The sequence below is a fragment of the Megalobrama amblycephala genome, linkage group LG1 (assembly GCF_018812025.1).
Source record: "Megalobrama amblycephala isolate DHTTF-2021 linkage group LG1, ASM1881202v1, whole genome shotgun sequence".
NCBI classification, from domain to species: Eukaryota; Metazoa; Chordata; class Actinopteri; order Cypriniformes; family Xenocyprididae; genus Megalobrama; species Megalobrama amblycephala.
This window is the reverse complement of record NC_063044.1, coordinates 7,486,200-7,513,998: the sequence shown is the minus strand read 5'-3', so window position 1 is coordinate 7,513,998 and position 27,799 is coordinate 7,486,200. Positions and strand designations below refer to the sequence as shown.

Genomic DNA, 27,799 nt, shown 5'->3' with positions numbered 1-27,799 from the left:
GCATACTTTTGTCTTATTTTGTGAGGTGAGGAGGACTAACAGCACATATATGTTTTTGAACAAAAAAATTGTATTATTTACCACCCTACTGGCAAAAATGGCCACAAAAAGTACCTATTCTTAATAATGAAGACATATTATATTCATCAATAATTGTTTTGTTATTGTTTTGAAAATAAAAAAATAATAAGATGGCATAAGTGACATATACTATCCAAGAAAAGCTCATTATTGTTTAACATTTACATTATTAACATGTTGTGATGACTATCTATATGTCCCTAACAGGGTGGAATATTTTCATGGCCAGTGTCTGAACAATCTACCTATAATTATTATTTTTTGAGTCACCGAGCTTGACCAATATGTATTCCTAATAGTTAAACGTAACTATTTTGGTAGAATGCAAAAAACATATAAATCATGCACCTTTTTTTCCAGCACTTATGAAGCCAAAATGTTACTGCATACCAGGAATGACACATGAATGAACTCTGCTTAATGAACTCATACAACCTTTTTACCATATTTGTTTGTATCATATTTAATACAAAGATTATCTGGTAAAAGTCTATGCACTTCTGTGATTGTAGACCATGCAGCGTCTGAGCAGGACTTTTATTTTGGAGCGGCGGCATGACGTCATAAGACTGCGCCGCGCTCCTGCATCTGCTGTGATTCTGCTGAAGAAAGGTTTGTTTTAAGAATTTAACCTGTTTTAATCGACAGAAACAGTACAATGATTAATAGTTGTGTGTTTTGTTTTAAACAAGCGATGTGAGTTTATTTACTATCTAATGTAACGTTGTAATTGTTTATCTAACTGTAATGAAGGATATTTGTGTGATTAAAACTCATCCACTGATGAGAAACAGTAAACCTGCGCCTCATTTCTCTCTCTCTATAAATCATAAATCAGTTTATCATGAACACGAGTTCAGTGTCTGGAGAGTCATGATGGAGAAACTGAACTTTTCAACTCCGAGTCAATTGAATCAAACACTTTGAGAAATGATTCAGTGAATCACGACTCGTGCTGCTCAAACAGTGAACATGAACGAGAACAACAAACACTAACAAACTAACTAAACATGTTTTCATCAGTCATAAATGCCTAAATATGAAGTTTATTCATTTGCAGCGTTAGTTTTTAGAGATTTTGTCTAACCAGGTCATTTAAGACCATTAACTCTGTTAATTATTCTCTTAAAGATGGAGTTTAAAACAGAGGAGAAGAGTGAAGATATAAAGATGGAGTTTATTAAAGATGAGACCGAAGACATGAAGATGGAGATTAAAAAAGAGGAGGAGACTGAAGATATAAAGATGGTGTTTATTAAAGAGGAGGAGAGTGAAGACATAAAGATTGAGTTTATTAAAGATGAGACTGAAGACATGAAGATTGAAGAAACATTCAGAGTGAAACATGAAGATACTGAGGAACAAACAGGTTGGTTTTATTCTCACAGCTGAACTCAGTCATTTGATCCTTATAAAAATGTTCAGCTCTACAGATATAGGCTAGAGAATATACAGAAGTATAATCTTACAGAAAAGTGTCCTAATTCACTCAATTCACTTCTTCAAGTGCACTTACTTGAGTTAGGGTTTGCTTACTTGTAATTAAGCATTATTAACTCATTATGATAGTGAGTAAATGTAGTAATGTGTAACTAGATCACTTTAAATTCAGTGTTTCCATTAAGGGTGCGTTCACACTTGTAGTTTGGTTCGTTTGTTTCATTTGGTCCGGACCAAAGAAGAAAAAAAAAACATTTAGTCCTGGTCCGATTAGCATTCAGATTAGCAATTTTATCACCGAACCAAAAGATACCGAACCTTAAGGCACAGGGATACATTCACAACTTGATTGGTCAGATTTTATGATGCATTGCCTATTTTGAGACGGAACTTACCGAACATCCAAAACAGTGCTGTGTGCTGAGGTTAATGCGCTCGTTCTGTGTGTATTTAGTGTTTTTAGGGTCTCGTCTTCCTGTTTTTGGTTCGTTTACATGTCTTTGGTCCGTGTTGCATTCATATATCATTCGAACCGCACCAGAGTTCGTTCTTTTCAGCGGTCTCGGCCCGCTTGTTTGGTGCGCACCAGGGTTCGGATGGCAGCGTTCACACATATTCAAATAAACCTCACTAACTGAGCAATCACACCAGGGTTTGTTTTAATCGAACCAAACGTGAACGCACACTAAATCTGATCCTGGACCACAAAACCAGAAAATGTTAGTAAATTAGTAAGCAGCTACCTAATTCAGTAACTTGCTAACTAATAATTTTGACGTGATATAAGGTAAGTAAGAGATTCATTGTGCAGTGTAACCAGGTTCATTGATTATTACAGGAGTTTACACAACAGTGCAGAACTTGAAGTTTGAAAATTATATAGATCGACATGATGATAACCAGCATTGGACGGGACAGAAATAACTAATAGACCTGCCACATATTCAATTACGTGTTATGGGTTTCTTTATTGTTCATCGACTTTGTCTTTGACTAATATTTTTATTTTCAAATAGTTAAACAAAACATTAAATTAGTTCCAATATTTTTTGCTTTACTAGTATCGAGAACAGTTTGTCATAATGTATGATTAAGAGCTCATATTAAAAACTGATTTTATAGTTAAGTCATGGCAATAAACTATGGAAGTGTCTGCTGCTAAATAAAAAAAAAAAAAAAAGGTAATTGCAACTTTTTATCTCAAAATTCAAAAAAATTCAGAGCTTACATAATTATGTATGATATATAAACTCGCAATTGTGTTATAAAGTCAAAATTATAAATTGCATAACTATGAGATAAACTCGCAATTGACCCTTCACCGGGAGTTTGATTGACACGCGATTTAACCAATCAGAACGCAGAATCCGCCATTTTGTCCGACAAAGCAGTCACGAGTTAGAAGATTAACTTTGGTGGAGTTAAACTTGAAAAATTGTGTATATTGACATCTCTGCAATGTATTTTTCACTGTGTGTGGCGTGACAGCGCCACGGCTTGTCGGACAAAGCAACAGTAACTAAGGGGGGCGGGTCTTTGCGAAGGGTCAATTGCGAGGAAAAAAGTCAGAATAATGAGATACAGAAAAAGGTAATTGCAACTTTTTTTTAAATTCTGTGGCAGAAACAAGCTTCCATAGTCATAATGTATGATTAAGAGCTCATATTAAAAACTGATTTTATAGTCAGGGCAATAAATCATGGCAATAAACTGTACGCCTTTTAAAGACTTAGAGAGCAATATATTACTTTAGAGTGTGATCCTTGTCTTTTATTCCTGCCATAGTAAAATTTAAAATGTCCTGGAAAATGATCGCTGAAAAAGAGTGGGAACCCTGAAATGGTTATCGTGCCACCAGCTAGCAGCAATAAGAGTGGCACATAGTCAAGCCTTTAAAATGATCATTTTATAGTTACAGTATTTTCTGGAACATAAGTGCATCTGCAAATCAGCTCCATAGCAGATTCAGATTCAAGAGCTTAGAGAGGTACATTTAACCCTTATAGGGTCTTTGGGGTCTTTTTAGTCTTTGTCCAAATGACATGAAACTTTGTACAGGGATTAATACTTTCTAGATCTACAAAAAAAAAAAAAAAAAAAATGGAGTGATATCTTGTTTTTATATTAGTGTAGAAAAAAAAGTCACACTCAGGGTACAAAATGTAATTTTGTAACAAAATATTTTATTTATTTATTTTTTTTTAATAAACATAATTTTACTCTGTTTATTAATGTATTTACTTCATATTTTGGAAGATTTATCAGATCTTTTAAATTTATATAAATAAATCCTTTTTTTTTAGTAGGTTTTTATTCAAAAACAGCTTTTTATGTACAATTCACTTTATAAATTTCTAAATTTCATTCATGGGGATAACATGGATAATTTGACATGGTTTAGTGTAAGATTTTTGCTCATCTTTTGGAAAGTGCAGTTTTAAAAGTAAAAAATTATGCAGAGCTCTGCACAAATGTTGAAAAAAGTAATGAACAGAGTAAAATTACATTTGTTTTTTTTTTGTTTTGTTTTTTTTAAAGACAATTATTTTGTTACAAAATTACATTTTGTTGCCTGGGGTCTGTGGAGACCCCAAAGATCCTGAGTGTACTTCCCAAATGAAGACTGCACAAGGGTTAAAGTAGCTAGACAGATTCTGCCAGTGTTGGTTCAGTGTAAACAATGATGTACATCTGAGTCTTTAAGATGGAGGGAAGTTAGCAAGGGAAGGGCTGATCAAACACACCTGCCCCTGAAGATCTTAGTTCACTGCTTCAGGTGTGTTTGATCAGAGCTGGAGCTGAACTCTGCTGGAAATGTAGATCCAAAGCCACTGGAAGGCAAGCCTGCAACCTTTAGCCAAAAAAGCATAACGGCTAATGCTAATGCTCCGCCCCAGCGGTACGCAGGGAAGAAGACCAGAGGCTGTTTTTTGAATGGATGTCAATGGATGAGAGGCTTCACTATGCTGATTAAACAGCTTTTGTGGGGAAATAGTTAATCATTTAATTAATTGACAGTCTGTTTGCTGATCTTCAGCATGTTTTACACTAAACAATACTTTAGAATAGATGTGTAACATTTTTGAAGAGGTGCACGGCAGGCTGCAGCCTATGGCGTACCTACGGGATACTCATGACACAGAAGTATAAATCAGTCTTAAGTCTTCAGGAATGCTTGAAAATTACAGGCAGGTGTATTTGTTTAGGGATGAAACTTAACTCTGCAAAAGAGTGGCCCTCTAGTACCAAAGCTGCCCATCCCTGATCCATAGGATACAAACATGTTGTGGGTTTTGATGCTTTAAATGTCTAAATTGTTTTGTCTATTTTTGTCCTAGACCTGATGGCACTGAGAGAGGCGAGTCATGAGCTTAATGAAAGGGATGAAGAGAAAGAACATTATAATTTAATGAGTGAAGAAAAATCAACAAAGTTTTCCTTACAAAAAGGAGCTCAAAAGACAGGAACTAAAAGTTATTTCACCTGCCAACAGTGTGGAAAGAGTTTCAGTCGAAAAGGTAACCTTAAGGACCACATGAGAATTCACACTGGAGAAAAGCCTTACACCTGCACTTTGTGTGGGAATGGCTTCAAACGGGAGCAAAGCCTCAGGCAACACATGAGAATTCACACTGGAGAAAAGCCTTACACCTGCCAACAGTGTGGAAAGAGTTTCAGTCAAAAAGGACACCTTATAGTCCACATGAGAATTCACACTGGAGAGAGCCCATTCACCTGCAAACTGTGTGGAAAGAGTTTCATTAGAAATGTAAACCTTAAAGTCCACATGAGAGTTCACACTGGAGAAAAGCCTTACACCTGCCAACAGTGTGGAAAGAGTTTCAGTCAAAAAGGAAACCTTAAAGACCACATGACAACTCACACTGGAGAAAAGCCTCAAGTTTTGATTCATTATTTTCTAATATCAAAATAAAATTGAACAGCTCAATATTGCAATAAATCGAGGTTGACACAACAGTTTACAAAGCTTACGCTACTATTACAAACTCAAAATTCCTATTTTTTGCATCATTTACAGTTGATCAAATCTATCAAACCGAGAAACCAGAATGAGCTTTTATCATTTACATAACTTTTATCTCTTTTTAACTTTAAAAGTTGTCACCTTTTATAGCGTTTTGTGTCTGCTGATACTGAAATGAATATGGAACCTGCTTACTTTATTGTTTTTGACTTGGTTAAATATTCACATTTTTCATGGTATCATTTGCAGGGAAAATAAGATATTCTATCCCAATGAATGATAATTTGGTGTTTTCACTTCAGTTTTGTAGTATTCTGTTTACAATGTTGATCTGGTTACCATGAGAACATCATAGCCATCATATGGTAGAAAATGTCAGAATAAATAAATGTGTTCAAAAACTGACAGAAGTCGATCCATTTCTTTGTTGGTAGGGTGTAAATATTCACTTTCCCATATGGCTATGGAGAAGAATCGGATGGCCATTCAGCACACAGACATCGACACACTGTATTTTTTTGTATTTATTTCAACAAATGACAACCAAAATCAAACCCATAGAAGCTTGTGAACAGTTTTTAAGTGGCTGTGTGCAAGTTATACTCATTCACAAGCCGAGTGAGAGTCATACTCGCAAATGTAATGTTAATTAAACTGCAAGCACCCTAGCCCTCGCACCTGGGCTAACCGCCACCCACTGGCCTTAGGAAAAGAGTGAATAGTGGGCGACATGCATGTAATCGAGTAAATACAGGAGAATTATGGCAAAGTCATTTCAAAGTGGCACACTTCCTGCTGCCAACAATTGGCATTTGACCATAAACGAATATTGTGATACAGATGTGTTCAGGCCAGAAATATTATCAAACGTGTGACGTTTGGAGCAGATCGGACATTGTATGCCTGAATTACAACAACTTCCTGTTTCATGGCGTTAATTGTATACATTAGCACTTAGAATAAAGCTGCATGATTTAACGTGTCTTGCATGTTTGGTACTTCATGGCATATTGAAATGTGTTTCTGTCAAGTCAAGTCAAGTCAAATTTATTTATATAGCGCTTTTACAATTGGTAATTGTTTCAAAGCAGCTTTACATATTAGAAGCACAGAAAAAAGGGAAGTGGTTAAAAATGAGCTGTACAAACAAGCGTGGTAATATGTAACATATACAAGATGGTGCTACATTAAGCCAATGTCGGCTGACTCCCAGGGGTGGAAAAAACCCCCTAGGAGAAAAACCCAGTGTGCTAACACTGGGAAAAAAGTCCTAGGAGGGAAAAAACCCCTTGGAAGATATATATAATATATGTAAATGGATATGGAGATCAAAATCTGAATTATACATTTTAATTATAGAGATTAAAAATAGATTATATATAAATATATGTAAGCGGATACGGGGATTAAAAATCTGAATTATAGATGCAGCCAGAACTGGATCTGTAGGCCCATTGTCTCCTGGGCTACGTTGTAGTCAGGTCCAGACACAGGTTCTCCATCTGATCTGGATACGGCCTGGATCCAGCACCCGGAAAACCTCAGGATAAGCAGAGAGACAGATATTAACGTAGATGCCATTCTTATTCTGATGTACAGGTATATCTAGTGTTATAGGAAATGTTCTCGGTTCTGGCCGACCTAATTATTGCAGCGTAACAATCCTTTAACGGATTTGAAAAATGTAAATGTATTGATAATGTGTTATGTGTATGCAAGAGCAAAGAGATGTGTTTTTAGTCTAGATTTAAACTAACAGAGTGTGTCTGCTTCCCGAACAATGCTAGGAAGATTGTTCCAGAGTTTAGGTGCTAAATAGGAAAAGGATCTGCCGCCTTCAGTTGATTTTGATATTCTGGGTATTTTCAACTGGCCTGAATTCTGAGATCGCAATAGACGTGAAGGACTATAATGCATTAAGAGCTCACTTAGGTACTGGGGAGCTAAACCATTTAGAGCTTTATAAGTAAGTAGCAAGATTTTAAAATCTATACGATGTTTAATAGGGAGCCAATGTAATGTTGACAGAACTGGGCTAATATGGTCATACTTTCTGGTTCTAGTAAGAACTCTAGCTGGCGCATTTTGGACCAACTGTAGTCTGTTTAAAAGCCGAGCAGAACAACCACCCAGTAGAGCGTTACAATAATCTAGTCTTGAGGTCATGAATGCATGAACCAACTGTTCCGCATTTGTCATTGAGAGCATATGTCGTAATTTAGATATATTTTTTAGATGGAAGAAGGCGGTTTTACAGATACTAGAAACATGACTTTCAAATGAAAGATTGGTATCGAAGAGCACACCCAAGTTCTTAACTGAGGACGAAGGTTTAATGGAGCACCCATCAAGTGTTAGAGAGTATTCAAGGTTTTTTCGTGAGGAAGTTTTTGGTCCAAAGATTAGGATATCAGTTTTTTCTGAATTTAATAATAAGAAATTTCTTGTCATCCAGTTTTTAATGTCAGCTATGCATTCTGTTAGTTTTGTGAATTTGTAGGTTTCGTCAGGGCGCGAGGAAATATAGAGCTGAGTATCGTCAGCGTAGCAGTGAAAACTAACACCATGCTTCCTAATTATCTCTCCTAAGGGCAGCATGTACAGAGTGAAAAGCAACGGTCCTAGTACTGAGCCTTGTGGTACTCCATATTGAACCTGTGATCGATACGACATCTCTTCATTAACTACTACAGACTGATAACGGTCAGATAAGTACGATTTGAACCATGCCAAAGCAATTCCACTAATGCCAATATAGTTTTCAAGTCTTTTTAAAAGAATGTTGTGATCGATAGTGTCAAAAGCAGCACTAAGATCTAATAACACTAATAGAGAAATACAGCCACGATCGGATGATATTAGTAGATCGTTTGTAACTCTAACGAGAGCAGTCTCAGTACTATGGTATGGTCTAAATCCTGGTTGGAAATCCTCACAGATTCCATTTCTTTCTAAAAAGGAGCACAGTTGTGTTGAAACTGCCTTTTCTAGTATCTTTGACAGAAAAGGTAGATTTGAGATTGGCCTGTAATTTACTAAATCTCTCGGATCTAGTTGAGGTTTTTTAATAAGAGGTTTAATAATAGCCTGCTTAAAGGTTTTTGGCACGTATCCTAGTGTTAAAGATGAATTAATTATATCAAGAAGTGGACCTATGACCTCTGGAAGCATTTCTTTCAGTAGTTTAGTCGGCATTGGGTCTAACATACATGTCGTTGATTTTGATGATTTGATAAGTTTAGATAATTCTTCCTCTCCTATAGCGGCGAATGATTCTAGTTTTACCTCAGGGACACTACAGTGCACTGTCTGAAGCGAAACTGTAGACGGTCGCATGTTTTTAATTTTCTCTCTAATATTATCAATCTTGCAAGTAAAGAAGTTCATAAAGTCATTACTGCTGTGCTCTATGGAAACGTCAGCAGTTGAATCTCTGTTTCTAGTTAATTTAGCCACTGTGTCAAATAAATACCTAGGATTATGTTTGTTTTCTATTAAGAGATTTGAAAAATAAGTAGATCTAGCATTTCTTATAGCCGTTCTGTACTCAATCATTTTTTCTTTCCACGAAAGGCGAAAAACTTCTAGTTTTGTTTTCTTCCAACTACGTTCAGCTTTTCTAACAGCTCGTTTTAGAGCCCGAGTGTGCTCATCATACCACGGCGTTGGATTAGTTTCCTTAATCTTCTTTAGACGTAAAGGAGCGACTGCATCTAATGTGCTGGAAAAGAGAGAGCCAATAGTTTCTGTTGCAGCATAGAGTTCTTCTAAGTTGTCAGGTATACTAAGGCGATGAAACTGCTCGGGGAGATTATTTATAAAGCAATCTTTAGTGGTAGACGTGATGGTTCTACAATATTTGTGGCTGGGTGGTGGTTTTGTAGCCTTGGCTAATTGTATTATACACGAGACTAAATAATGATCTGATATATCATCGCTCTGCTGTAGAATTTCAACAGCATCAATATCAATTCCATGCGACAGTATTAGATCTAGGGTATGATTACGACAATGAGTGGGTCCTGACACGTGTTGTCTAACTCCAATAGAGTTTAAAATGTCTGCAAATGCCAATCCAAATGCGTCTTTATTATTATCTACATGGATATTAAAATCACCAACAACAAGGACTTTATCCGCAGCCAGTACTAACTCTGATATAAAATCAGCAAATTCTTTGATAAAGTCATTATGGTGCCCTGGTGGCCTGTATACAGTAGCCAGCACAAATGTCAATTTACATAATGTTACATAAAGCACCATCACTTCAAAGGAATTATATTTGAAATTCTTTTGAATGATTCTGAATATATTACTATAAATTACAGCAACACCTCCCCCTTTGCCTTTCTGTCGAGGATTGTGTCGATAATCATAACCTTGAGGACTAGATTCATTTAAAGTAATGTAATCGCCTGGTTTTAGCCAGGTTTCTGTCAAACACAGCAAATCTAGTTTATTGTCTGTGATAACTTCATTTACAATAAGTGCTTTTGAAGAAATAGATCTAATATTCAGTAACCCAAGCTTTATCATTTGTTTATCTGATTTATCTGTGATTTTCATTTTTTGAACATCAATTAAATTTTTACCCTTAAAAGGTTTCAGAAGTTTTTTGTATTTACTAGTTCGAGGTACAGACACAGTCTCTATGTGATAATATCTAGGTGAAAGAGTTTCTATGTGCTGTGAATTATTTGAGTTATGTGACGTGAGACGGCTAGCAGACGGTCGGTTTAGCCAGTTTGTCTGCGTCCTGATCTGGGCCCTGGTTTGTCATGTTTCAGCTCTAAGACTATTTGCCAAATTTCTAGATAGAAGAGCAGCACCATCCCGGGAGGGATGAATACCATCTCTTTTCAACAGATCAGGTCTGCCCCAAAAGCTTTTCCAATTGTCTATGAAACCTATATTATTCTGCGGACACCACTTAGACAGCCAGCCATTGAGTGATGATAACCTGCTAACTATCTCATCACTCCGACGAACAGGAAGAGGGCCAGAACAAATTACTTCTGCTGACATTGAATTTGCGAGTTCACACACCTCTTTAATGTTAATTTTAGTGATCTCCGACTGGCGAAGTCGAACATCATTTGTGCCGACGTGGATAATGATTTTAGAATATTTACGTTTAGCATTAGCCAGCACTTTTAAATTTGCTTTGATGTCAGGTGCTCTGGCCCCCGGCAAACATGTGACTATGGTGGCTGGTGTCTCTATTTTCACGTTCCGTGTAATAGAATCGCCAATAACTAGGGCACTTTCAACAGGATTCTCAGTGGGTGCGTCACTGAGTGGGGAGAACCTGTTTGATGTTCTAATCGGAACGGAAGAGTGGTGTTTGTTCTTGCCATTATGCCGCCTCACAGTCACCCAGTTAGCCTGCTGCGTGGCTTCTACAACCGGAACCGAATGTGCAGTGTTTACTAGGCTAGTCGCATCCAAAGCAGTATCTAAGGCCCTTTCATTCTCACTATCCTCAATTAAAGTTTGGATGCGTGTCTCTAATTCTGAGATTCTCTCTGTCAGCCTGACAATATCCCTGCATTTATCATATGTGTAAGGCTCACTGCTGACAGAAAGAGCTAAGCTGTACATGTTGCATTTAATACACATGATAATTGTCGGACATGACTGACCGTGTGTTTGATGAACGCCGTCCGAAAAACTGCAACGCACACGGAACTCGCTGGCTGGATGTCTCAGTCGCTTGCCGGTGCCTGGGGCAAGGGTGATGTGCGGGACGCTGTACCTCGCGGTGGATCGATGAATGCCGGGCAGCAACGTCTCCACAGCTTCCCGATCTGGCGAGGACAGATCAGAATAACATACATCTGATAAATCCGCCATTAAATCGACAAGGAAGGTTGGTTTAGAGGAAAAAAGAAAGTAGACGGTAGCTAGCAGGCTATGGCTAACACTAGGTGATTACGCTGGTGGATTGCTAGTAATAAATCGTTCCGTTTAGTAATACTATGCAATAGGTTAAGTAATCTAGTGAAAAATAAGAAAGTTATATTATGTGAATAGGAATAAAGAGAAGGATTTAGGATAAACTCCACGAAGCTCCGAGCGTAGGTCAGACAGCAGGCAGGCAGCAGCGTTGAGCGTCTTTAGCTTCTGGTGGTGAATTAACATGTAAAGCATGCCATTTCCTGTTGCCAGCAGGTGGCGCTATGACTAACTGAATATTATCATAAAGAAGAAATGTCTTTAGGCCAGGACTGCGTTCCACTCCAGTTTTAGATACGCACTCACAAATTTCCCTAAACACTTCCCCTCGGGGGAATCCCTGTCGCCATTTTGAAGTGCGTTCCACTTTGTGAAGTGGACGAGGGAAGTTTATATGGACAGACCCTTGCTCCCTCGATTTTGACCGAGGTTTCATGGTGAAACATCAAAGTTTGTCAGGCCGTCACGGACACACCCTTCAGAGAAAACTATATCTTCGCAAATTAAACTCACACCCCAAAAGTGCTTGAGTAGAAACCTAGACAAAATCTGCAAACTCTGCAGTCTGACCTGGCTCAGGGGAAGATCCTGAATAACACTGGTGAGCTCCTGGAAGTTGACAAAGTCGCCATTTTCAAGCATGGCAATGGATGTCACAAACGTAGCCACCGTCAAGACAGAATTGTAACCCAAGTTTTGCGGCAGCCTTCCGAGCACATGAGACAGCCACGGCATGCCATGTTTCAAATATTTTTCTGAATGTCTTGAGTAAGACAGATTGCGCTGCTCAAGTTCCATACATACGTCACCAATGAGGCTGGCAGCTCTAGCCTCATTAGATGGCATTTCCATATCATTGTGGATCTCCCAACAATCCTTGCCACACTAGCTCACTTTTTCATTGTTTTGGATGGACCTCATCTTAAATGCAGGAAAGAACAGTAGCTTCTGTTCCAACATTCCAACCATTAGGCACTTTGTCACATCAATAAGACAATAAGACCCTTATTTCTCATCTGGGATCGTGTTGAACAATTTGAAGCTGCAGTGAAACTAATTTTGACCTTCAACTGTTTGGTGCCGATTGAAATCCACTATAAGGAGAATAATCCTGGAATGTTTTCATCAAAAACTTTAATTTCTTTTCGACTGAAGAAAGAAAGACATGGACATCTTGGATGACGTGGGGGTGAGTAAATTATCAGGAAAAGTTTATTTAAAAGTGGACTAATCCTTTAAATCTTTTCTCTAAATGTGCTGGGAAAGGTTTCAAAGCATCAAGAGTGTCGAAAACAGCGCCATCTTGTGGAGGGTAAAATTTAGAGCAGCCAAACCTTAGTGCGCAATTCCGTTGTTTTATCCATTAAGCACAAATAAAAGCCTGACTATGGAAGCATATGAGTAGCAATATTCAATTTGTAATATGCAAAATGGCAATGCAATATGTAAAATGGCAATGCATTTCTGTATTTAAATTTACATTGAATGTGTCATGTCCATTGTAATTGAGATGGTCCTTTTTCCAAGCCCTGCTAGAACAAGCTTGAGTTCGTGTGCTGGTGAAGGGGTAGTCTCACAATGTTTATCCAGAAGATATACATTTTAATCAAAAGGTTTAAACACTGTTGAAGTCTTGGTAAGTCTTCTGGATGCTACATTTATTCTTTATTTCCCGCATACTGCATGTCTTCGGAAAATGCTAGGAAATTACCTACAAAGGAAAATTATTTTATTTAATTATTTATTTATTTTTTCAACATAAAATTAATGTTAGTAGGTATGTACATAGTCATATACATAATTTTGTTTGTTTATCTTGGTAACATAAATTTTAATTGTATGGGGGTTTGACTATGTACATGACAGAGTGCCTGAAAATGAAAGCTTTAAAAATTTTGTTAAGGGTTTCCATGCTCTGGATGGCCAGCAACATGCACCTGGCCATTTCCTGATCAATGGTGGTATTTGTCTGTCTTTGTTCTTGTACCGCTGTCTGCTGCCCCTGACCCTGCACTTGAACTTGTGAACGTGGTGTTACATGACTCTGATTAAGAGCCTGTGTTAGCGCAGAGATGAGGTTCTGTGCTGCACTAACCACATCTGGGTACTCTCCCTGCTAAACACAAAGTTAACATTAGAATTTATGCAAGAAATAATGAGAAAACCTTAATATTGTGCATTCAGAAAAAACACTTCTTTTTTTATGATGTTCTCATTGTATGGTAATACAAACAAAAATTCTCCACCAAGTCGACTCAAACCACAATGACAACATACATTTTGCCACAATTAGACATGCAGACGTGCCACTGAAAGATCTACTTGTGGTAAGGTGATATTTCAGGGTTTTACATTACATACATTTGCAAAAAAACGTCAAACCTATTATCAATTCATCATAATAGTGTACTGAGCATATATATAAGCAATTTCACCACAAGACTGCAACATAAACGTGGACAAAATGCATTTTGACGCACTGGAGTGACGTCAAATTCCCTCTTCGATTGATTGGCTAGAGGAGATGTCAATCTAGAACTAGTGGACCAATGGTGGCGCTTAAGCCCGGCCTAATTTACATGAAACTCGAACTGCAACATTTGGAAATGCAAGAGCAGAACGTAGAAAGAAGAGTAAAGAGAAAAACGGCACAAGCGCACAAAAGAGTAAAATATGAGCAGAAAATGTAAGAGAGCAGAAGGAAAAGAGTAGTAAAAGGAAGAAAAAACAACTTTTAAGAACGCATAAACAAGTTTAAGATTTGTTCAATATAATTTTTAATGTGTTTTAAGTTTTGATTTATGCTTATTTTTTAAATATGCTTTTGATTTTTCGAATTATGCTTATTATATTTTGATCTGTGACCATGTTCTTTGCCACTCCGATCATTTTGCATTATTTTTTTAAGTTTGCGCTATATATTTTTAAATGTGTTTTTATATTTTTGATTTATGCTTATTATTTTTTGATCCATGACCGCAATACTATTGGCGGGAATCTGATCCCATACAGGACAGCAATACCCTTCACCACCTCAACTCCCTGCACCCGCATTTAACAGGAGGAGAGTTACTCAAGGTAGGGACTGATTTCTGAAATATTAGTGAATAGAAAGGCCCCATGTTTATTATCGGTCGTGGTTAACAGACGACTACCATTTAATTAAAAAAAAATTCCACCCCCCGCACCAGCCCTCAACATGCGGCAAACTGAGGAGCCCTGTTCAAGCCTGACCTACAGACCAACATGGCGAGGGGGAAGAATGACTGATACCATTCCCTACTCTGGTGAGCAATAACTGACAAATACTGGAGGGTCATTCTGTGCCACAACAAAACTTTGTCATTAACTTTTATTAACTAATGTCAATAACTAATGTCATTATTATGAGTAATGAGGATAACATTGTAATATTTTAGCTATATTTCATGTGTGTCAACTGAGGTCCTCATCCTTAGCCGGCTGGAAACTATTAAACAGCAACAAGACCAGCTTGTGGCAAAGGTGAACTACCTCAGCAGCAGGCTGAACAGCACCCTGGGGCCAGATGTTGAGATGCCCGACAATATCCATTTTCCCCTGGAACAATTGGAGGCAGTGGAGGCATTTGAAATGTTTTTAAAAGAACAGAGTGGTGAGTTTTCTTACTTAATATGAATGGTGCCATTAGGTTTATTGATTGTCCATGATTATTGCAAATATTCTATTGAAGCAGCCCTGAACAGGCCTGTCCTGAAATGACTTTTCCCAGTGGTAAGATTCTGTCAGTGAGCAACAATCTCCCTGGTTTGACATTGTGTGTAAAGGTGGCACAAGTCCATGAGGGTGTGAGCCAAGTACATGTTTAGAAAAAAAAAAATCCAAGAGAACAGAATTTTTTTTCTATCTTTTTCTACATTTCTGGATGCTTTCAAACAGGAACAAAAACATTTTAAATGCACTTTTAAATGCAGCTTACGAGTAGTGCTGGCCGGTATACCGGTTCGAATACTGGTATTTATTTTTGTTATGATATGAATTTTGATGATTACAGCAATACCGGTATGTAGGGCTGCACGATTAATCGTAATTGAATCAAAATCGCCATTTGGCTCAGTGCGATTATGACATTGCAAAGGCTGCGATTTTTAATGATATAAATATGTACACAGCGTGTTAGTGAAGAGCTGCTCTGTGATCAGTAGTAAATGACGCTCCATCTGAGAGCACTGCATTAGAAATACAACACACGTCAAATATACAAACTTTCCAAACATGAGAAGCCTTTATGAACTTCTTTTCTAACAAAACAACATTTAATCTGCTTTTACTCCAAACTCACTTCATAACGTCAGGTGAGTGTTTGAAATAGCATTTTTATTAGCACTGGATTATAAATATACTTTATTATTTCAGAAATATCCGAGAAGACTTGAAGAAAACAACATATAAACCATGTATTGTTGCAGTTGTCTGTTTATTTTATTCATGTTTAATGTTGTATTGTGTCAGCATACATGGCTTTGGATGCTACATACCATAAACATACACATATCTGTCTGTTTGATTACAGGTGCTGTGAGGAAAAACACAGAGACACAGTCAGCCACAGATGCAGAGGTCGCCAAGCACGCAATCAGGTGGTTCAACCTGGCTGCGGATCGGGCAGCGAGGAGACGTCTCCACCCACACAAACGGAAAAATAAGCAACCTTTTTATTGAATTTCTTGTCGTTTGCCTGTTAATCATTAATAAAAATTTTGTATTTACTTGTACAATTTCTATGTAATCCCCCCATGTGCTATCTGGAAGATGCAACTGGAAAAATTAAAGCACAATTGTGGGATACCCATATCGGTGCCATTCAACTGGGTAAGATGTACAGGCTCTCAAATCTTTCTACCAGAGAGTTCAGGGACCATGTTTATGTCACCACCACCAGGCAGAATGAGGTGCAAGAAGTGGCCGCTTTGGAAGGCTCGAGAGCACTCATCCTAGTCAAACATCGCGTTGATGCCCTGTCCGGGACGGTGAAAAGGGTAAGATCTTGCGGTGATGTGGTCATTGCAAATGTTGGCAACAGAGCTTTAAAGTCAAGTCCAAGAACCATCGCTGCGAGAGATGCAACATGCTCCAAAGATCGTCTACTTACGAACCAACTGCATCAGCCAGTTTCTGCGTCTTCACAGGTGCCGAAGAGCGAAATGTCACTGTGTCCAATTCGGTCTAAAAGAGGTATCTTGAATCCGAAGGCATGATGCATCTATTACATGACTCTGAAGATGTCGAAGAACACTTTCTTGACTCAGTCTTGTACATTTCAAATGCAAGACGACTCCGTCGTTGCAATGATGAAAGTCGAGTGTTCTGAAAAAAGTAAGCTAAAGTTTAACTAAATATAAATAACTAAATCGTACTTGCTTTTACTTGTATTGCTTTGATATAAGATGTATTTGAGTTTGTTTAAATTTGACTAAACTTGTTTCTATATCTTGATTGTTTGCTGGATTCAAAAGGCTATTTTTTTTGTTCATGGATGCTAATAAATGAAATCAAAATTCATATCTGTTTCTTTGTCCATAATTTCACAGAAGTGTACTTAACTGCAAGTGTTTTGATTGTATGGTGTAGGTTAGTTTAAAAAAACTTGTTTTATTAAATATGCTTTATTTCAAAAACTTGTATACCTAAATTGAAATTAGTTTTCATTTGTTAAATTAGAACAATATATTAAATTCAAATGATGTAGCAATTCGTTAGATTATTGAACTTTTAGATTATTGAAATTTTTTAGAACTTATATTTTTACAAAATGGGTAAGCCTAGTGTTCAATTTATATTTGTGCATATCAATGTCAACGTGTATGAAACAGCTAAAACAGTGGACTAGGTGCACAAGATGGCGTTATTACTGTATATTCTTAGGTTTGCCTCATACAAACATTTCCAGGTCTTTTAGAAACTAGTGGAGCCTGCAGTCAACACCAAGGCTGCCTCTGCCAGCAGCTCTGAGTTTTCTCAACCAACAATGGTGTGCATGTGTACAACAATTATAATGCATTATCAGTGTTTTGTGATTGTTGCTTCACTAAACTGTAAGCTGTATATGTTGAAACAAACAGGTGGGTGATCTTAGGTAAAATACACAAAGACTGACCATGTTGCATTTACAAATTAACCAGGAACACAACTAGCAGTCCCACTACTTTGTATGGGTCAAAATTATCTATTTTTCTTTTAGGCCAAAAATCATTAGGATATTAATTAAAGATCATGTTCCATGAAGATATTTTGTAAATTTCCTACCATAAATATATTAAAAATGTATTTCTGTGAGTGGATATGCATTGCTAAAGACTTCATTTGGACAACTTTTCTGCATCCTCAGATTCCAGATTTTCAAATATTTGTATCTCGGCCAAATATTGTCCAATCCTAACAAACCATCAATGGAGAGCTTTAGTCAGCTTTCATGACTGGTTTTGTGGTGCAGGGCCACATATGTCTTCAAATGCAATTGGGCAAGCTCATGTCAAAGCAGACAGGAACAGTAAAGAAAATGTTCTCATTGTATATTCACTCTTTTTCTGCAGAATGTTATCCTAGCTCTGTGTGTTCATACAATGCCAGTGAATGGTGACCTAAAACTCTTCAAAATACAGTGCATAAAACTGCAGTGCATTAATTTATGTATTCAGAAATGATCAAATCTGTGATCCAAATACGAGGCCAGCAGTCATAATTCTGGATATACAGTGGTGCTTGAAGCTCTGACATCTATCTATCTATTAGTGGTTAAACGGACTGTTGTTGATCCGTACGGACCAAGCCCCACGGTTCGGCATGCATGTGATTTGCGGATCAATCAAAGTTTAACGCAATAGAGTAAAAGGTTGTAATTTGCATGTGTTTTGTCTTGCTAGTTTACACAGATATAAAACCATTCCAGCGCTAGAAGAGGCAAAAGAGGATTTATCACACGCCACACTGTTATCGGTGCGCACAGACACACATAGAAAGAGAGGTGCATTTCAGATAGTTAGTGAACTCCAAATTGATTTCTCTTTCGTGTCCTCAATGCACTTGGATGGTCACATACACACATTATGTCAGTCAAAATACCCCTCTCAGCAAGTATTCTCATAAACACATTAGGTTATGTCTTAATTGAACAAGGTGAGATTTCGGATGTGTATCTAACAAGCTACAATTAGTCCAAAATGCAGCTGCTAGAGTTCTTACCAGGTCAAAAAAATATGATCATATAATACTAATTTTATCATCTCTACACTGGTTACCCATTAAGTTCCGTATCGATTATAAAGTATTGCTAATGACCTATAAGGCTCTAAATAGTTTAGCTCCTGTGTACTTAACTGATCTTCTATCGCCCTACAATCCTTCACGCTCTTTAAGATCACAAAACTCTGGACTTCTAGTTGTACCTAGGATAGTTAAGTCCACTAAAGGAGGGAGAGCATTTTCACATTTGGCTCCTAAACTCTGGAATAGCCTTCCTGATAATGTTCGGGGCTCAGACTCGCTCACCCAGTTTAAATCTAGATTAAAGACGCATCTCTTTAGCCAAGCATAATGCATCATAATGCACCTGTGAAGAGACGGCGCTAACTCCTGCGAGGACTTCAGAAGACGCTATCATCTGGATCAACATGCACATTCCCAAATTTCTATATATCCTTTCTTTTCTATATATCCTTTCTATCCTAATTATTGTTAATATGTAATTCATTTTTTCTAGGAGCTCATTGCTTCTACCTTCAGTTAAACTGCTAACAGTGTTTGTAAATTAATTGCCTAAATTATTACATTTGCTAACTGCATTCTTCTAATATTGTAATGTTGACATGCATTCTCTGTAAAGCTGCTTTGAAACAATATGTATAGTGAAAAGCACTATACAAATAAATGTGAATTGAATTGAATATATATGACTTTGACCTTTAATGTGTTTCAGTTCAGACACATTCAACTCTGCTTTATGAACTCATACAACCTTTTTACCATGATTGTTTGTATCATATTTCTCACTGTTTTAATTTTAATACAAAGATTAACTGGTAAAACACTCAATGCACTTCTGTGATTGTAAACAATGCAGCGTCTGAACAGGACTTTTATTTTGGAGTGACGACATGACGTCATAAGACTGCGCCGAGATCCTGCATCTGTTGTGATTCTGCTGAAGAAAGGTTTGTTTTAAGAATTTAAGCTGATTTATTCGATAGAAACAGTTCAAGGTTTTATATTTTTTTTTTACAAACGATTTGAAATGAGTTTATTTACTATCTAATGTAACATTGTGATTCTTTAGTGTAATGAAGGATAGTGTGTGAGTAAAGCTCATCCACTGATGAGAAACCGTAAACCTGCGTCTCATTTTTCTCTATATAATAAATCAGTTTATCATGAACACGAGTTCAGTCTCTGGAGAGTCATGATGGAGAAACTGAACTTTTCAACTCCGAGTCAATTGAATCAAACACTTTGAGAAATGATTCAGTGAATCACGACACGTGCTGCTCAAACAGTGAACATGAACGACAACAACAAACACTAACAAACTAACTAATCGTGTTTTCATCAGTCATAAATGCCTAAATATGAAGTTTATTAATTTGCAGCGTTAGTTTTTTAGAGAATTTTTGTCTAACCAGGTCATTAGACCAATAACAATGTTAATTATTCTCTTCTTAAGGATGGCGTTTAAAAAAGAGGAGACTGAAGACATGAAGATAGTGTTTATTAAAGAGGAGACTGAATATCTAAAGATGGAGTCTATTAAAGAGGAAAGTGAAGATAAGAAGATAATTATTAAAGATGAGACTGAAGACGTGAAGATTGAAGAAGAAACATTCAGAGTGAAACATGAAGATACTGAGGAACAAACAGGTTGGTTTTATTCTCACAGCTGAACTTTGATCATTTGATCATTATTAAAATGTCCAGCTCTACAGAAATAGAGAATATACAGAAGTATAATTTTACAGAGAAGTGTCTGAATGCACTCAGTCGGTTTATTCACTCAAGTGGACTTAATGTAGAGTTAGTGTTTGGTTACTTGTAATTAAGCATTATTAACTCATTACTATAGAGAGTAAATGTAGTAATGTGTAACTACATCACTTTAAATTCATCGTTTCCATTAAATCTGATCCTGGACCACAAAACCAGTCGTAAGTCTCACGGGTATATTTGGGGGGCACCACTACTATTTTAATTATGAAAAAAATAATATATAAACGTTAAGCCTAAACTAATTAATTTAAAGCTAAACTGAAACAGAAACCGGTGTTATAATCTATAATTTGGCATAAATCCAAATGTTTCCATATTCACGATTTGGAGGCTAAACTATATTATTTAAACACTTTTATTGTACACATACTACTATAACTTTTTATATATTTGGTTGAATGTATGTTATTTTTATAATAAACAGGTTGTGATGTCAAGTTACTAAAACTGATATATGTTGTGTGTACACGAGGCGCCGGCGCGATCACTTGAATTTTCTTATAAAAGTGGAAACAACTCTAATATGGGCTACTCAGACATTTATGGTCAAACAGATGTAACACCTTTCGAATCTGTGAAGGGTTAAAGGTGCAATATGTAATATTTTTGCAGTAAAATATCCAAAAACCACTAGGCCACTGTTATATATTTTGTTCACTTGAGTACTTACAATATCCCAAATGTTTCCAATTATTTGTAAATCGTGAGAAAATTGCAATTTTAACCAAGGCTCTGGGACGTGTGAGGAATCGCCTGTCAATGGCATCATACCTGCATTACCTTCGGTTTCGGTTACGCTTTGATAAATCACGTTTTAATAGACAAGGGAACAACTTTTTTATATATTCATAGACAGAAAACGATTTGGTGTTAAATAGCTTAACATGTTTAGTCTTACTGTTTGAATCTAATTTTCTTGATGTTTTGCGAGTACCATGCTTTACCATGCCTCAGAGAAAAACACTATTTTGTGAAGTAGCTAACATAGCATAATCAGATGCAGCTTTATTTTTAGTAACAGTAATACAGCATTTTCTCCATCATACAGTACGTTTTAAAATTAATTGCATGTCATTTATCAACACAAGCCATCCAGCATTTAATATGATATTGTAAAATCGATACTTACTGCAGTGTGTAAGTGTCTCACAGCAGCCGCCGAGCGAATGCACAGAGTAACGTTATAACATCATTTTCAACACACTCAAATGTATCTAATATGATAAACAGAGCTGTGTTACCTCATACCAAAGAGTTTATTCTTTGCTCATACTCATGACCAGAAGCAGCGCTACTTACTACTAGTAGTATTATCTTCTTTTAATAATAATTACTATTATCTGTTTTTTTACATAAACACTGATTGACAAACAATATCTTAAGCCAGTTCTGCTTAGTTAAAATGACAAATATGCGTTCATGGTTACCGAGTTTTAGTTCTCGTTAACCCTGTAAAGCCCACTTTTGCAGAATTACAACATCACTTTCAACAATTTTTAAAAAATGCCTTCAAATGTTTTTTTTTCTCTCAAGACCACATTTACATAGTTAATGGGTTTTGTTGTTTGTCCTCACAATGCTATTGGACAGAATAAGTGTTTATAGGTCCGGTCATCTGGCCACGAACTCACTCTACCTGCAAACTTCGCATCAAGCTCATCTCATTTTTTTACATGACTGGATTTGTCAAGATTCAAGTAAGTAAAATTCCTTACATATTTTTGTGTATATTATAATGTCTAGAACACGGATATATTTAGTTACTTTGGAAAACATTAATCAAATCTGACTTGGAGATTGTTGCCTGTTGATAGATAGATGCCTGTTGCATTGTTCAGGGACGGGTGTGAATGGTCTTGAATATGAACCTGTAAGTGCTCTGGGGGGATGCATGTGTTCCTTTAGTATGATAAGTAGAGAGCATAATAGGCCAGCCAGACAGTATTGTTTGGATGTAGTAGTGGAATTTTGATTAGCATTTGCATTGAAATTATAATACTTTTAATGGATAATACTTAGACCATGTGTCGAGGGTAGAGATCTACCACCCTGTCTATTCTTTCAGTTTATCTACTACAATATAAGACCCATGTGTATTATTCACTTATTAATTTTTTTTTACTTTTTCCATTTCAGAATGCCAAGATGTCATCGGACCACCATCCACTGGATGTATGCAAAGACATGATTGCACATTTCCCAGTAAAGACGAAGAGAGGACGCTGCAGACGCTGCAATAATGGATACACAAATACACTGTATCAAGTCCAATGTTCACCTGAGCTTCTCAGATGAACAGAACTGTCTTAGGGACTATCACTGTAAAACACAGACTTCATTCAAACCACACTGAAAGTGATAGAAGAAAAAGTTTTATAAATACAATTTTTTCCAATATTTTTATTAATAAATGCTTATTCATAAAAATATGATTGTTGTGTGATTATTACTCATGATATATACTGTTATGGGGCTAAGTAAGCAATCAACCCTGCAAATAAATGCTTAAATGCTCTGTTTATCTGTTCAGACAAAGTAAGCACAAATACAGAAATCCTGCTCCTAACTAGGCCCAACGTTGCAATATTACAACATCTCCTTAAAAACTTACTAAAATGTAAATGATTTGATTATCATGATATTATAGAATGATTGATTGATTGATTGATTAATGTTAAGAGCTTTGCCATTTTACAAAGATAAGCTAATTTAGTGGAATTATATATACATTTTTTTTCTGGCTTTATTCTGTACTGTCGTCTCCGCTGGTTTCAAAATATGTCTCCATTTTCTGCTCGTCTGGCGCTTTGCAACAACACAACCTTGTTTCTGCAGTGACTTTAAACATGTTTCCTATAACCAGAGTTGGGTATAATGCGTTACAAAGTAATGCTTTACCGTAGTCTAATTACTTTTCCTGATAACGCAGTAATGTAACGCATTACATTTTAAATTTATGTAATTTGATTACAGTTACTGATGTCAATAAAATTAGTTAGGTAAAGTACATTTCAAAGAAATCATGTTTGGCGCAGATGCGTCATTATGAATCACCGGAGAACTCGTGGAGGAGGGAAGACGAGACGAGAGCGTTCCAACCTCACCTAAACAAGCTAGATATGATGTTTATAGGATCGGGAGGGAAGGTAACTTCTGAACAATACTGTTTTTCAAACGTTATTAAAAATGCTTTCAGCAGTTTTTTCCTGTCTTTAATGCAGTTGCATACAAACAAAAAAGCTACCACACACATGCTACACACAGCAAGGAATGTTTAAGCTGTGTCCGAAACCGCTCACTCGTTCTCCGATTCACTAATCCCTATATAGTGTGTGTCATTTGAGTGCACTATATCTGCAAAGAGTGAACGAAATGGAGTAAATTTTGACGCCGACGTAGCCTATAACTGTGCGTCGGAGAGCTGGAGCTGTCACAGAAACGGCTCAACACGTGATAAAACTAGGCCTGCTTTTATCCTGCATGTTATTTTATAAAATAATATTAATAACAATCTTAATGACTTTATTTTGTAATCATACATGCGTGCCAGCTTTGTAGTTTCATCGATTGTAAGGTTTGTCATGCTTAATGTGTTCATAATAAGGGCCGGATTATCCATAGATGGGGCACCAGCCAATAGGGGGGCACCAAGTGATTGAGATAATGACTAGACTTTTTTCTTTAAATCAGGTTTTGTATATATATTATTTAGCTGGAAAGATACAGATACAAAATTAACAGTTAATGATATAATATATACCAGTGGTTCAAACTTTTTTCCCAGTGGGCCGCACAATGGTCCAAGTGCAAGTCTCACGGTCCGCATATAATTTACATATGACGTCACCAGTGCAAACCAATCAGATTTAATGTTATGGTATTAGCAGATAATACTATTATTATACCAAGATGTTGCACACAATAAATAACAAATAAAAACTAACTTACTGACATTAGCTTTACAATAATAATCGGATAGTATTGCTCAATGAACACACAAACTGTATATACAATCACTTTAAGTTGCTATTTAATTCTGTATGACTGTATGACTCTCTTCAACAGCATCGCAATAGCCACCAAACAATCACATAAACGCCTTAATAAGCAAATGTTACTCAGTTCTTTTTACAAACAACACTGAGCGCACTGTAGGCTAATTACAATCTCTGACGATATCAAGCATTCTGTCATGTCGCAATCTCTCGCGCAGCATCGGATCAGCGCGCGTGCGCAGAGTTGGGCTCATTCCTGCTGCGGTGCACTGATGCGGTTATTTTTACTGATTTAAAATTTCATTGTAATTGTATGCTATTATTTATTTATTTTTATTTTTTTCTAAATTGTGGTCGGCATATCGCTCCGCATTTACATTTGTGACGGGCCGCAGGTTGAGAACCACTGCTCCACACCCATTCAAACGCTTACTGCAGTGAAGTGTCGCGTCGCCAAAAGTATACACTCACTGGATGTCATGGCAACTGAATATCTCGCCTTCGCTTTAATTTCGGACCATCTCCAAAAAGACATAAAACACTAAACAAATTATTTTGACATGCGTTTATCAAAGTAGGAAATCCAGACTTTTAATCCCTTACACACAATTACTGCTGTTGAAATACGAAATCAATACATGTTGTTGATTTTGATGCTTGAAATGTCTTAACTTGTTTTTTTTGTCTATTTTTGTCCTAGACCTAATGGCACTGAGAGAGGCGAGTCATGAACTTAATGAAAGGGATGAAGAGAAAATTATAAATTATAATTATAATTTAATGACTGAAGAAAAATCAACAAAGTTTTCCTTACAAAAAGGAGCTCAAAAGACTGGAACTAAAAGTTATTTCACATGCCAACAGTGTGGAAAGACTTTTGATCAACATAGAAACTTTCAAGTCCACTTGAGAGTTCACACTAGAGAGAGTCCCTTCACTTGCCAACAGTGTGGAAAGAGTTTCACACATAAAAATCACCTTAAAGTTCACATGAGAATTCATACTGGAGAAAAGCCTCACACCTGCAAACAGTGTGGAAAGAGTTTCAGTCAAAAAGGAAGCCTTGAAATCCACATGAGAATTCACACTGGAGAAAAGCCTTTCACCTGCCAACAGTGTGGAAAGAGTTTCATTAGAAATGAAAACCTTAAAGTCCACATGAGAATTCACACTGGAGAAAAGCCTTTCACCTGCCAACAGTGTGGAAATGGTTTCCGTGAAAAAGGAAACCTTACAGCCCACATGAGAACTCACACTGGAGAAAAACCTTTCACCTGCCAACAGTGTGGAAAGAGTTTCATTAGAAATGAAAACCTTAAAGTCCACATGAGAATTCACACTGGAGAAAAGCCTTTCACCTGCCAACAGTGTGGAAAAAGTTTCATTAGAAATGAAAACCTTAAAGTCCACATGAGAATTCACACTGGAGAAAAACCTTTCACCTGCCAACAGTGTGGAAATGTTTTCCGTGAAAAAGGAAACCTTACAGCCCACATGAGAACTCACACTGGAGAAAAGCCTTACACCTGTACTCTGTGTGGGAATGGCTTCACAGAGGAACGAATCCTCAGGCAACACATGAGAATTCACACTGGAGAGAGCCCATTCACCTGCCAACAATGTGGAAAGAGTTTCATCAGAAAGGAAAACCTTAAAGTCCACATGAGAATTCACACTGGAGAAAAGCCTTTCACCTGCCAACTGTGTGGAAAGAGTTTTAATGAGACAAGAAACCTTAAAATCCACATGAGAATTCACACTGGAGAAAAGCCTTACACCTGCCAACTGTGTGGAAAGAGATTTAATGAGACAGGAAACCTTAAAATCCACTTGAGAATTCACACTGGAGAGAAACCTTTCACCTGCCAGCAATGTGGAAAGAGTTTCAGTCAAAAAGGACACCTTATAGACCACATGAGATTTCACACTGGAGAGAGCCCATTCACCTGCCAACAATGTGGAAAGAGTTTCATTAGAAATGAAAACCTTAAAGTCCACATGAGAACTCACACTAGAGAAAAACCTCATACTTGTCAAGAGTGTGGAAAGAGTTTCAGTCAAAAAAGAAACCTTATAGCCCACATGAGAATTCACACTGGAGAAAAGCCTTATACCTGCCAACAGTGTGGAAAGAGTTTCAGTCAAAAAAGAAACCTTATGGTCCACATGAGAACTCACACTGGAGAAAAGCCTTAAGCTTTGATTCATTATTTTCTAAAATCAAAATAAAATTGAACAGCTCAATATTGTAATAAATCAAGGTCAACATAACGGCCTCTTAAATGTTAAAAGTGTGAAATGCTCACAGTTCAAAAAGCTTACGCTACATCCTATGCCTTCTCTACAAGTTGTTTGTACATGACGTCAGTGCTGCACGCGAAATGCGGCAGGTGTGCAAGGAGTGATTTTACTATATAGGAATCAAAATTCCTATTTTTTGCATTGTTATAGTTGCTCAAATCTATCAAACCGAGAAACCACAATGAGCTTTTACCGTTTATGTAACTTGTATAGTTTTTTTTTTTTAAAATAGAATTTTGTGTCTGCTGATACTGAAATGAATATGGAACCTGCTTACTTCATTTTTTACTTGGTTAAATATTAACATTCTTCATGGTATCGTTTGCAGGGAAGAGAAGATATTTTATCCCATTGAATGATTATTTAGTGTTTTCACTTCAGTTTTGTTGAATTTGATTTACAATGTTGATCTGGTTACCATGAGAACTGTGTCACGCGCTGCTGCTTCAGCCATCATATGGTAGAAAATGTCAGAATAAATAAATGTGTTCAACAAGCTGACAGATGTTGATCCATTTCTTTGTTGGTAGGGTGTAAATATTCACTTTCCCATATGTCCATGGAGGAGAATAGGATGGGCATTCAGCAGACAGAAACCGACATATATTTTGTTTTATTTATATCAACAAATGACAACCAAAATCAAACCCATAGAATCTTGTGAAGTTTTTTTAAGTGGCTGTGTGCAGTGGCTGAACAATTTGTTATTTTTATGTTGATTTGATACACGCATGCTACATAGTAAAATGCATATATCAGAGAGTAATCAAAATGGCTCGGAGAATTTATGACTCGAATAGAGATCTCAACTCTTAACTTTACTAGTGCATATTACTAGTCTTGTGGTAAACAATTAATCTGTGCAAGTTAAAACACAGAAAAAATAGTTTGTTGCTGTAATCTTTAATCAAAATCTGAAAAGGTATTTCCGGTCTGGAATGGCGTTCCTTCTCTGATTACGTCAGTTTGACGGCTTGGGTTAAAAATGCGTAAACCACTCCTCTGCAACCGTTCGTCTGCTATGCGC

At 36.8% G+C, this 27,799-nt stretch overlaps 1 protein-coding gene across 3 annotated transcripts; it reads left to right on the top strand.

Annotated features, from left to right (window-relative positions):
* Nucleotides 1–752: 752 nt before the first annotated feature.
* On the top strand, nt 753–27,203 carry LOC125243001 (gastrula zinc finger protein XlCGF57.1-like). 3 transcript variants are annotated; one of them, XM_048152202.1, is made up of 3 exons: nt 753–1,450; nt 4,860–5,415; nt 25,401–27,203. In XM_048152202.1, the coding sequence occupies exons 1-3, from the start codon at nt 1,213–1,215 to the stop codon at nt 26,665–26,667; spliced, it is 2,061 nt and encodes a 686-aa protein (XP_048008159.1). In that variant the 5' UTR covers nt 753–1,212; the 3' UTR covers nt 26,668–27,203. The 3 variants fall into 3 exon arrangements, with proteins under 3 accessions (XP_048008159.1, XP_048008151.1, XP_048008140.1); XM_048152194.1 differs by lacking the exons at nt 753–1,450; nt 4,860–5,415 and adding exons at nt 19,451–19,650; nt 20,157–20,350 and having other exon boundaries at nt 25,172–27,203; XM_048152183.1 differs by lacking the exons at nt 753–1,450; nt 4,860–5,415 and adding an exon at nt 19,926–20,350 and having other exon boundaries at nt 25,172–27,203.
* The last annotated feature ends 596 nt before the right edge of the window (nt 27,204–27,799 follow it).

What these genes read in the sequence shown, in the direction of transcription:
- LOC125243001 (XM_048152202.1), top strand. Translation starts at nt 1,213, where the DNA reads ATGGAGTTTAAAACAGAGGAGAAGAGTGAAGATATAAAGATGGAGTTT. An exon ending in AGATACTGAGGAACAAACAG is followed by an intron (nt 1,451 to 4,859) that starts GTTGGTTTTATT and finishes TTTTTGTCCTAG; the next exon opens with ACCTGATGGCACTGAGAGAG. An exon ending in ACAACTCACACTGGAGAAAA is followed by an intron (nt 5,416 to 25,400) that starts GCCTCAAGTTTT and finishes CACTAGAGAGAG; the next exon opens with TCCCTTCACTTGCCAACAGT.